The following is a 12,074-nucleotide window of genomic DNA, read 5'->3' on the forward strand; positions in this document are numbered from 1 at the left end:
GCCGGGTATGAATGAAGAAGCATTAAAGTCACACACAATGCTTACTTAGAATATATACTGAAAATGAACTATTCACACACATAGGACATGTAAGGCATAATAAAAACGCGTCCACCTATATGACCGCGTTCAAATTTGTGAGGGAAACTCGAAGTGCGGACCGGTCGCTTCCCAGAATGCACCGGGCGCCTCCCAGAATGCACCGGCCGCTCAGCGGGAAACCAAAATGGCGAGGGCAGCGGGGAGAAGATATCTGTTTGCCATATTTTGAAAACTCTCGCTTTTGTGCTGCTTAAAAAAAGAAAACATTGTTATACCAGCAAACTAAACGGGAACGCAACGTCCGCTATCGTTTCCAGTTTGCTTTTTTTCTGCTTATGCACTGTTTTAAACGAGGGAAGTGACCGAATGAGGTAAGAGATCCAGCTAATCACAACATATCCATGTTGAATGGGGGGGGGGGGTTGTTTTCGATATTTACCCAACACCTTCTCAATTATCACCGTCGATAAAGGTGAAAACACTGACTTTAGCACTGCCTTAAATAGATTTTACTCTGATTTTGAATCAATGAACACTGGCTTGTCATCTGACTAGCTCCTAAGCTAACGCTGCACTGCTAACAAAAGGGGGCTTGACAGTCGCTTCTCCACTCAGTTTGTACGGACGGCAGTTAGGGGAGCTAGCCTGGCCAAACTGCTACCTTGTTTATTCAAGATAAACAAGTATCTATACAGATAACTTAGCTTAATAACATTGGTTTCATATTTTCCTTTGCATATTCATATACTTCGTACAGGGATGTAATATTCTTTGTTAGCTTGCTAGCTATAAAAAGTTTTTTTTTCAGTGTAACTTCAATATTTTCCTGCAGGTAAGTTACTTTATAAACTAAGTCACTGTTCTCACCTGGTGTATGCTTGGATAACATTTACCTGGTCCTTATTTGAGATCTGTCAAAAGCATTTATCTGTTGGTAGTTGGATAGGTCATGGGTATTATTAGAATGAAAGAAAGGATGATAAATCTACAGCACAGGCATTTAAAGTAGTTATGCTCATGTGCAACAGAGACTCAATGGTCGCAAACCATCTGGGCTCCCATCAGAAGTCTCCATCTCGTCGTCAAGACCAGTCACCTGTGTCCTTGTCCAAACTCTCCCTCAAAGATGGGCAGAGTGACACAGCCAAACTCGCCAGCAAGTTTGAGGAAGGGCAAGATGTGTTAGCTCGATGGTCAGATGGCCTTTTTTACCTGGGGACAATCACAAAGGTGAGGCCATCCTTTACACGTGTATATAAGTATGTGTGTATGTCTTATTATGGGTCTAATGGTACATATGTTAGTTTCAAATATGGGCATATTGTGCAAGCGTACTGAAAATACATCTAAATGCTCAGCTTTAGTAAACCTTATGTTAGCAACACTGGTGACTGAATGAGTCAGCCTCACTGTGGTCAATGCAAAGGACAGGGGAAAGGCAAGGCCTACAGTACTGACTTGCTTTTTAAAAATCAGTTGTGAACAAACCACCTTAGCAAGTGGTGAATGAGGACAGTGTGTCGGCTTTGTATAGTATGTGTGTGGACACGAGTGGATGTGCAAACACGTATTCAATGGCAAATGTGGTGTTAGGAGTATAGGGCAACGATTCTTATTGGTGTGGTATGGTGCCATATGGTGTGGTATGTCTGTCTGACTGTCTGTCTGTCTGACTGTCTGTCTGTCTGACTGTCTGTCTGTCTGACTGTCTGTCTGTCTGACAGGGGTTTGTTGCTTTTGTCCTTTGTACCGAATTGTGATGTCCAAACTGGTGTGAACCAAACCATGACTTCTATATATTACACACCTATTTAATTTTGATTTCGTGGTGTCATTTTCAACTGCAAAACCTTCTTATAATATCATATTTTAAATTCCTCCCCACATTGCAGATAAACAAGCAAAAGCTTAGTTGTTTTGTGGTTTTTGAAGATCAATCCAAATCGTGGGTACTTTGGAAGGACATTCAGACAGGCAAGCACTCTTTCATATTTTCTCACGTTGACTTCATTAGTATCACAGAGTTAGCATAAATATGAATGCTGTAACCTGTAATATAGCCAAGCAGCTTAGGATGTAACATGCTTTCTTTGAAATGTTTCCAAGAAGACTTGATGTAATTTGCATGTATTTTTTATTTTTATTTTTTTACCCCAATACTGTGCAAGACATTACGATGCTGAAACTCACTACTCTGGCAAAATGTCAGATATTTTTGGGGTTTTTTATGTTTGTTTTTTTTTTTTGTGTGTGTGTTTTTAATATTTAGTGTTTTTTTCATATTTCTTCCTAGAACTTTCCCCACTTACTAGTAATTCCACCTTGCAAAAGGGTTTCAACTCACTGTTGAGTCTGGTATTACTGAGTCGACAGCAGTAGTAATAACTTTAGATTGACACACATGCAGGATTCTGTATTACAGTGTTCATCATTCTGTTTTTCAGGAGGAATTCTAAGAAACTTTGAAAAGTAACGACTACAGATCTAGATCTGGCTTTGTGGTCAAGCAAACGCATACCTGCAGCACATTTTCTCTTTGGTTTCTCTGTGTTTGCTTTGTTTTCAGTTTCAAATAAGGGGAAGACCCCTTATCTGCAGAGTTCAGATAAATGGTTATACTTCGGAAATACTCCCTGCAAATATTCGTTGAAGTTTGGTTAGAATAAATTAATTTGGTTGCATTCAGAATCGTACAGAAACTAAAAATACAAGTGTTATCAGATTCTGTCATGCTGACCTTGTAATGAAAGTTGCTGTGAACCTGCTGAGCTTGAACAGTAGCAGTTGTCAACTGCTATATCTGTTTGTTTCAGGGGACAGTGGAGAGGAGATGCTTTGTACGATATGCCAGAATGAAAGCTCAGAACCACCAAATGAAATGGTCATCTGTGACAAATGTGGTCAAGGTAGATACGTTTTCCTTATAACACTATGTAATGAACTGTATTGCGGAGTAGGAAGCTCACAATATAACTCCCTCCTCTTCTCAGATTGCCGTCCACCATTGCTTCAAAGGCTGTCTGTGATCTTATTTGTTTTTTAGGGTACCACCAGTTCTGCCATGCCCCAATCATTGACTCCAGTGTTATTGCTTCTGATGATCGATGGCTCTGCCGGCAGTGTGTGTTTGCCACCACCACGAAGGTTTGCTGGAACGAATACTTGGGTTGTGTGTCTCACACAGATGGTTAGAGCGTAGTTAGAGCTGAAATCAAGATGTTGGATAGAGTCGACCCTGAGGTGCTGTGCGTGTGTGTGCGTGTGCCTGCCTGCATGTGCATCTTGTCCCAATTTCAGAGGGGCGGCGCCCTCAAAAAAGGGCCGAACGCCAGAGCCCTGCAGGAGATGAAGCAGTCCCTGCCCTACGCCCTCGAGGAGCTGGTGTGGGACCAGGGCCACAAGACCAACACCCAGCAGTGCTACTGCTATTGCGGCGGGCCGGGAGAGTGAGTGACCTGCACAGACATTTCTTTATTATTCTAACCTTTTGGATCACTATTTTGATCAGTAGTCCTTTTTTCTGCATCTGTACAAAGTTAAGGCCAAAGTCAGGGTTAGGTATTTATACATATTTAGAGATGTCCAATTAAAGTTCACAGGCGGCAAGTGATTATTCTGCTAAATGCTCTGGTAAGACAGGTGTGTTTCTCCACAGCTGGTATTTGAAAATGCTCCAGTGCAACAGATGTAAGCAGTGGTTTCATGAGGCATGCCTGCAGTGTTTTCAGAGGCCGATGCTCAATGGAGACAGGTAAAGAGCAGTGTGTCTGCTCACTACAGAAGCTTTCACTCATCTCGTAGCCATATTTAAGGAAGCACCTTCACTAGTGCGAAAAATCCATAGTAGCACTTGGGGTGTGGTGCTCTACTCGGACTTGTTAAACCACATAAGCCGTTTTTACACTTTCTTTTTCTATCTCTCTCTCCACAGGTTTTATCTGTTTTTTTGTTCCGTTTGCAATAGTGGACCAGAGTACCTCAAGAGACTCTCTCTTAGATGGTGGGTTTCAGGGTTTATCTTAAACGTACACTCTCTTTCTAGCTAATACAGCTGTAAAAGTAGTGTTTCCCCCTTCTAAATATAATTTTCAAATATTATTTTTAATTTGTTATACTGTACTTTTGTTATACACATTATTTACTGTAGTTCATGTTCTCTTACATGTCCACAGGGTGGATGTTGCCCACCTAAGCCTTTACAATCTGAGCGTTATTCATAAAAAAAAATACTTTGATTCAGAATTGGAGCTCATGGCTTTCATAAACGAAAATTGGGACAGTCTCCAACTAAGCGAGGTACGTCTCCTCACTGGGCCGTTTCAGCACGCGGCACCAGTACAACACCTTGCGCGTTCATCATGCCCTGTTCTCTTCATTGCGTCTCCAGCTTGCAGACACCCCTAAATCAGAGCGATATGAAAGAATTTTGGAAGCACTTAATAGCAACCCTACCTTGTAAGTCTCTCTTCGTACTAGATTTATAGCATACATCAAAGCGCGGACAGCTCGACTATCTTTTCATTGTCTTTGCTCGGGTGGATCCCAGGTTCATGTCCGGGAAAGAGATTAAAAAGAAGAAGCACCTGTTTGGTTTACGGATCCGCTGTCCCCCAGCCCCGCAGAACGCAGACCTGCCGTCAGATGTGGAGCAGGAAAAAGCCTCGCACGAGATTAAGATCAAAGGCAGGAAGTCCACAAAGCCGCCACACTCCTCGAGGTGAGAGTCGTGATTCCCCACGTCTCTCTTTCGGGTGCTTCAACTCTTCCAGAGCGTTTTGTTTATAGCTGTTTTCCTTGCCTGCATGCTTGCACTGTATAGCAGAAGCTTTCAGATTGTGGGTGAAGGAATTGCAGGCGGGCGCAGATGGGAGGTGAGAGAAAGTTGAAACATTTACTGTCAAATCTGTTTATTCTCTTAATTTGACATTGGTACGTTAAAGCATAAAGCAAACAAAAGCTATTTTTCCTTAACTTGTGCCATTCTCTCCAAAACAATCACAATTATGTTTTATTTGTTTGGTGTAGAGACATTTCTTTACTTCTCTCTAAATGGCTCTTTGGGTCATAAAAGTTCAGACTACGTGGGGCAGCTCAAGAGAGTAGACGGCATCCAATCTTTCTACAAACAGGAGAAATAGCTGTATTTAGTGACATTTTAACACTTTTACAAGTTTAAAGTGACTTCCGCATGCAACAACAGGTGATTTATTGGGTGATATTTCTTACTGTAGAATTTACCTAAGCAAATGGGGGGGGGGGGGGGGGGGGTGTTTGTGACAACTAATCTCTGTTAGCTTGTTCAGGCTAACTACAATGCATAACTTCGCATATTTTTTTTTGTTTATTTTACTTTGAATTAAACCTACATCGGTTTCTGGTAAAAAAAAATAAAAAAATCTACTGCACTTGGCAATGCCATATCAGTTTCTGCTAACTGTGCTCCCCCCACACACACACACACACACACACACACACACGCTGAAGCAGCTCACGGCATGAACGTCCCAGGGTGTTCTTCATTCTATACTGATTTAAAATGTTCTGGTTACTAGGCTGTTACTAGGCAGTCTGCTTTAGAAGGATAGGGCAACCTTTTGTGTTACTTTTGACTTAAAGTTGTACTAAAGCATTCATAAAACAGTTATATCAGTATACTACTGAACATAGATTTGTGGGATTGATGTAAATATTTCTTGTACTGCAATCAGACTTTCTACAATAGTATACATAAGCAAAGTATATTAAATAATTAGACTTAAACTGCAATACAGTTCTTATGAAAGTCGAGTCTTAAGTGTATGTATTTGAATACATATGCATGTTTATTTTTATTACTTAACCTCGTATTTCTGTTTAAGCCAGTATCGTTAGCTCTGCAGTCAACATTTACTACCAGGGTCAGCTAAGCAGTTCTCATCTTGATGCAGCTGACAGTGTAACTTTCATTTTAGTTTAGCTTTTATTTAATTAATTATTAAGACAATCCCATTGGGACAGATTTTCAGTTTTACTGTATTGACTCCACTGGTTAATGGTGGCTGTTTTTGCGGTGTTTCTAGCAGATGTAAACTGCACCAAATCCTCTACTGAGTAATGAAGAGAAAACCTGCAGATCTATAGAACATTGTCTGTACTGTCCCTATGATTCTATACAGCCCCTATGATTCTGTACTGCCCCTATGATTCTATACAGCCCCTATGATTCTGTACTGCCCCTATGATTCTATACAGCCCCTATTATTCTCTACTGCCCCTATGATTCTGTACTGTCCCTATGATTCTATACAGTCCCTATTATTCTGTACTGTCCCTATGATTCTATACAGCCCCTATTATTCTGTACTTTCCCTATGATTCTATACAGCCCCTATGATTCTGTACTGCCCCTATGATTCTATACAGCCCCTATTATTCTGTACTGTCCCTATGATTCTATACAGCCCCTATTATTCTGTACTGTCCCTATGATTCTATACAGCCCCTATTATTCTGTACTGTCCCTATGATTCTGTACAGCCCCTATGATTCTGTACAGCCCCTATGATTCTGTACTGCCCCTATGATTCTATACAGCCCCTATTATTCTGTACTGTCCCTATGATTCTATACAGCCCCTATGGTTGTCTAACCTAAAGAATTCCTGATCTGCCCAAGGCAACTGAGTGTATAAATTGTACATATGGTTAGAGTGAAAATATCAATAACACGAACATCCCCCTCCCCTAGCACGGTCACCAATGGAGTATTGAAGAAAGGAAAGAGGATCCATTGCTCACACTCGTTGGAGACGCTCTCAAAGCTTAGGCGATCGGATGAACCTTCGGCACAGGTGAGGGTGCAGGACTTGGTGCGTGCACGTATCAGAATGTGTAGTTTCACAGAAACTTTGATCTGCCAAACCACGGGTTTGAATAGAGAAATGAGAGTGAAACCATTGTAGAGTGGTCAAAATAATATGTAAATGACATTTCTTTTGTTTTGTCCCCTTGGAGAATGACGTGAAGTTGCCAATACTAGACAGCAACTCGCTGGATGTAATGACAGCTAAAAGGTGGGACTTCAGGCTGTTTTTTCTAGATGTAACTCCGCAATGAATTGCAATGTAATGTCATTTTACACTGTGCACTGCGTTCCAAATTATATTTTCTCCTGATTTTCCTAAATGGTAGATGCAAATGAGCCAGTATAAGAAGTCACCCGTTATAGTATAAATTGAATTTTATTGAACAAACCTCCCAATGATAACAGTATGGGCCTATTCTTAAAAAAAAAAAAAAACTCAAAATGCACTGTTCCAAATTATTATGCACAGCAGAGTTTCAAAACATTTTATATGAATTTGCAGCAATAGGAGGTCACGCATTCACTGAAATCAAAAGCTATTTCAATCAAAAACATCCTAACAGGCCAAGTTACATGTTCTCAAAGAAGGGTTCCTGTTATCACCTTCACAATTCTTGCTTCCATTGAACTTGAGTTTTTGGTGAGTTTCTGCTTGAATTTCTTTGCATGGTGTCAGAATAGCCTCCCAGAGTTGCTGTTTTGATGTGAACTGCCTCCCACCCTCATAGATCTTTTGCTTGATGATTCTCCAGATGTTCTCTATAGGGTTGAGGTCAGGGGAAGATGGTGGTCACATCATGAGTTTCTCTCCTTTTATGCCCATAGCAGCCAATGACGGAGGTATTCTTTGCAGCATGAGATGGTGCAGTCATGCATGAAGATGATTTTGCTCCAGAAGGCATGGTTCAATTTTTTTTGTCCATGGAAGAAAGTGGTCAGTCAGAAACTCTATATACTTTGTCAAGGTCATTTTCACACCTTCATGGACCCTAAAGGGGCCTACCAGCTCTCTCCCCATCATTCCGGCCCAAAACATAACTGAAGCAGCCTTGTTGGGACCTGGTGGCCACTCACCAACCATCCACTACTCCATCCGGACCATCCAGGGTAACAAGACTGTTTAGAAGTTAGTCTTCATGTATGTCCGGGCCCACTGCAACCGTTTCTGCTTCTGAGCACTGGTTAGGGGGGCCAATAGTAGGTTTACGCACCATAGAAAGCCTTTGCAGGATCCTACACCTCGAGATTCACAGGACCCCAGAGACACCAGCAGCTTCAAATACCTGTTTGCTGGTTTGTAATGGCATTTCAGCAGCTGCTCTCTTAATCCGATGAACTTGCCTGGCAGAAACCTTCCTCATTCTGCCTTTATCTGCACCAACCCATCTGTGTTCTGAATCGGCCACAAATCTCTTCACAGTGTGATGATCACGCTTACGTTTTCGTGAAACATCTAATGTTTTCATACCTTGTTCAAAGCATTGCACCATTTGATGCTTTTCGGCAGCAGAGAGATCCTTTTTCTTTCTCCATGTTGCTTGAAACCTGTGGCCTGCTAAATAATGTGGAACATCCTTCTCTATGTAGTTTTCCTTTAATTGGGCTCACCTGTCAAACTAATTATCACAGGTGTCTGAGATTGATTTCAGTGATCCAAAGAGCCCCGAGACACAATACCATCCATGAGTTTAATTGAGAAACAAAAAAATATATATCTTTGACACTTCAATCCAATTTGCATAATAATTTGGAATGTGGTGTAATGTCATTTTGCACTGTAATGTCATTTTTGTTTTATTGAACAGTGTCAAAAGGGAAAAGGCTGTGCTTTCATCAAGTACCTCAGACGCTGAATCAGTTGGTGCCACCACTATGAGTGAAACTACCTCAACCAGCACATCCAGGTATATGTGTAGAGATGTATATGTTTTTATTTGACCAGTGCACAGCATCCTTTGAAACAGTAATCCACATCTGGTTTCTTCCAAACTAGCCTGAGCAGCCCCAGCAAGACTCGTGCGGGCCGCCTCTGGCCCATATCTCAGCCGCCCATGAAGAGGCGCCGAGGGCGGCCGCGGCGAGCGCTGCTTCTCCCCAACCCCGAGATCCCCCGGCCCCCACGCAGCTCCCCCCTCCCGCCAGACACCCCGGAGCCCGTGCCTCTGCCCCACCTCCACCCGTCGGACATCATGAGGAGCCTGGACGCCAGCGTCCAGCTCGGCCACCTGAAGAGCTCCATCAGCAGCTACTTTGGCGCGGCCGGCCGAATGGCGTGCGGCGAGAAGTACCGCGTCCTGGCCCGCCGTGTCACAGACGACGGCAAGGTGCAGTACCTGGTCGAATGGGAAGGGGTCACCGCATCCTAGACTCCAGAGTCGAGCGACGCCACCCGCTTTGTTTTGACATTTTGGGGTAAGTATTGGTTTGTGGACTGTAGATGGTTATTTGAGTGATGTTTGAGTGGCTTCAGGACCACTGGAATGAGTGTTTTGGACTGTATGCTACATGCCTTCGTGCCATTTCATAAGGACTGCCTTGTAGACTGTAGATGTCGAGGCGTCTGCACATAAGAAGCTCAATTGCATAAGCAATGACTGGAAGAAGGTGGAGATTAAGGACATACATAAGCAATTCACCGATTTAATGCTACATTAAAACCAATGTCCCACCTATATGCTTCTGATGTGCAGGGGCCCTAAGAGGTTATAAAACTGATGCTGTATGCTGCTGCAGACTCGAATATGTATTGTTTTCTTTTTCAGTCAAATGTTATTTTCTTAGAGAACAATTTTCAATAGGGCACTTTTGTATACATTTTTAATTTCACTCTGTCGATTGCACATTAGTTCATCTTAAGTCAACCAGTATTGTTGCAAACAGCAACTTGGGCCAGGCGTTAGGAAATTCTGAGGGTATTCTTGGCCTGACATGCAGAATTCAACTTTGTTTCCCTTAAGCTATGATGACAAATTATGAAACAGCATTAATTTCTATATTATAACTGAATGTTTATTTGAGGGGTTGTTTGAACAACTATGGGAATGTATGAGCAACTATACATGAATTAGGCTTTAGTCATATGTATTTGATCATATAATTTGTGAGGATTTCAATTATTTGGAAAACATCAGCCTGTTTCTGATTGAATTCCATAAAGACTGAACACAAAAGCCTTAGATGAACGTTCCCTCATATTGCATAAGGAATCATTGTTTAGCTGTGGTCTTTTGTTTAACAATTAGCCTACACAAACCCCTCAAACCTGAGAACTTTACTGTGTAGTTGCTGTTGAACGTCATTTTGTTAAAGTAAAATATGCACACTATTGACTCAGCTCAAGGATCTTTTTTTTTTCATTTTTTAATTTTTTGATTTGTTTTCCCCCCTTCAATGTTGTGTCCTACTTTTGTTTTCGTCCTATGCAACTCTAGTCAAGACATTGGTTTTTTTTTTTTTTGTTTGTTTGTTTTTCTGCTTCACATATCCACATGCTTCAGGAAAACAGCGGCAATATTTTTGTTACAACTGACTCAGGCTTTTTGAAAATCTTGGTGCTATTTATTGCTTTGGAAAATAGTGTACACTAACGAGGCGTTGTAGTAGCAAGTCCCCTCAGGATGCATTTCAATTCGCTGTAAGAGCAGCAAGAAAGTCCAATTGGAATGTACTGAGAAAACGTGATGCCTATATCCTTAATGTATTTTCATATTTCATGAATGTGTTTTGTAGCATGTTTTGCTAATACACAAACATGTTTTTGTAAGTGGTTTTAAGTCCAAATTTGGTGGCAAATTTAGATTTTCACGAAAATGCCCTTCATTACAAGACATTATTTGACCACTCAGTATATTGGAACAGGTTTTTAGTCTGAGGCAGGTTTTGGTGTTCAACAGTGATACCTCTTTTATTTTGATATATCGTCATATTAAGTAATATGTGTATGAAGCGTTTCTCAGTTGGTGTACCAGTGCTAGATCCATCCAGCTTTCTTTCTTTTTTAATGGCTTTGAGCAGGCTTCTTTAGCCAAAGAATAAATCCATAAAACTAAAATTTTGGGTGACTGTCAATTCTTTGTATGATAAATTATATATTGGGGTAAAATACGTCACGACTAGGTAAAAGTGTTGAGCTGTTTTTTCCCCCCCAACACAATTTGAATGCCATTAGCCCCAGTCGACAAAAAATATGTCTGCCACGATTAATCAAGTGGATTATTCTCCCTGAACTCTTCGGAAGAAATAAAACAATCATATTAAGATAATGTTTCCGTTTTTGCCTAAAACCTGGGACTTATTATTGAAATTAAACTCTTCCGCTTAATGACATGCTAAAGCATTTCAAGAAAGATTACAGACATTGACTTCTGTTGCCCATGATGAGTAAAATGACACCAAATAAATGTTTTTTTAATTTTAACATAAGGAAGAAAAAAGCTTGTCACTTTTGTGTTCTGACTATAGCACAGAATGCAGCTACACTATGTATAATACATGAGAAAGGAATAATTATGCTAGCTAGTTCTCATATTTTTCATTTTTTAATTTATTCTGTAAAGCACTGAGTTGCATGTATGAAAGGTGCTATACAAATAAAGATTATTATTATTATATATCGTTTCATAGGTAGTCTAATTGACTAACCTAGTGACATGCGGATTGATACTGAAATATTTATACATCTGATACCAGTCATCGAGTCTCAAAGATATCAATACTTTTGATACTTCAGTTATTTGAGGTAATGTATATCAAATACTGTATATATAATGTATGTATAAACAGGAAAATGGTAGAAAGTAACAACTACTGAGATCTTGTCTAAATGGTACGTGGTTCAGTCTGGCATAATGCTGAACACAGCTGCATGCTGCTGTCAGTCATTCAGTTTGTAGACACAATGTCGGTGTAAACAAAGTCATGTGAAGCTGATTCAGCTCCACAAACAGCCAAGATGCAGTTTATAATGTTTGTGGAAAATCGGCGAGAGGTTGTGGCAGCACAATCCTTTAACCTCAGGTTAAACCACAACACAGAATTTATGATGAGGTGGATAGAAGAGGAAAGCACTGTGTGAGGGGTTGCTGCTAGGGCAAGACGGACATCTCCGGGGGAGAACTTCAGTGCTGCAGGCACACACTGCAGGTAGGGAGAAAATGTGAAGCTTTAAGCAGCACTATGCACTGTAGCAG

At 41.0% G+C, this 12,074-nt stretch overlaps 1 protein-coding gene across 1 annotated transcript; it reads left to right on the forward strand.

Annotated features, from left to right (window-relative positions):
* Window positions 1–181: 181 nt before the first annotated feature.
* Window positions 182–11,307, forward strand: mtf2 (metal response element binding transcription factor 2). Its single transcript, XM_076981694.1, has 15 exons — window positions 182–413; window positions 1,071–1,272; window positions 1,935–2,016; window positions 2,856–2,948; window positions 3,086–3,186; window positions 3,340–3,488; window positions 3,698–3,793; window positions 3,974–4,042; window positions 4,215–4,338; window positions 4,430–4,497; window positions 4,589–4,759; window positions 6,769–6,871; window positions 7,035–7,093; window positions 8,691–8,789; window positions 8,879–11,307. Exons 1-15 carry the CDS (start codon window positions 409–411, stop codon window positions 9,249–9,251), a joined length of 1,794 nt encoding a protein of 597 aa, XP_076837809.1. The 5' UTR covers window positions 182–408; the 3' UTR covers window positions 9,252–11,307.
* The last annotated feature ends 767 nt before the right edge of the window (window positions 11,308–12,074 follow it).

Source organism: Brachyhypopomus gauderio, chromosome 19 (genome assembly GCF_052324685.1).
Source record: "Brachyhypopomus gauderio isolate BG-103 chromosome 19, BGAUD_0.2, whole genome shotgun sequence".
NCBI classification, from domain to species: domain Eukaryota; kingdom Metazoa; phylum Chordata; class Actinopteri; order Gymnotiformes; family Hypopomidae; genus Brachyhypopomus; species Brachyhypopomus gauderio.

What these genes read in the sequence shown, in the direction of transcription:
- mtf2 (XM_076981694.1), top strand. An exon ending in ACCTGGGGACAATCACAAAG is followed by an intron (nt 1,273 to 1,934) that starts GTGAGGCCATCC and finishes CCCACATTGCAG; the next exon opens with ATAAACAAGCAAAAGCTTAG. An exon ending in TATTGCGGCGGGCCGGGAGA is followed by an intron (nt 3,489 to 3,697) that starts GTGAGTGACCTG and finishes GTTTCTCCACAG; the next exon opens with CTGGTATTTGAAAATGCTCC.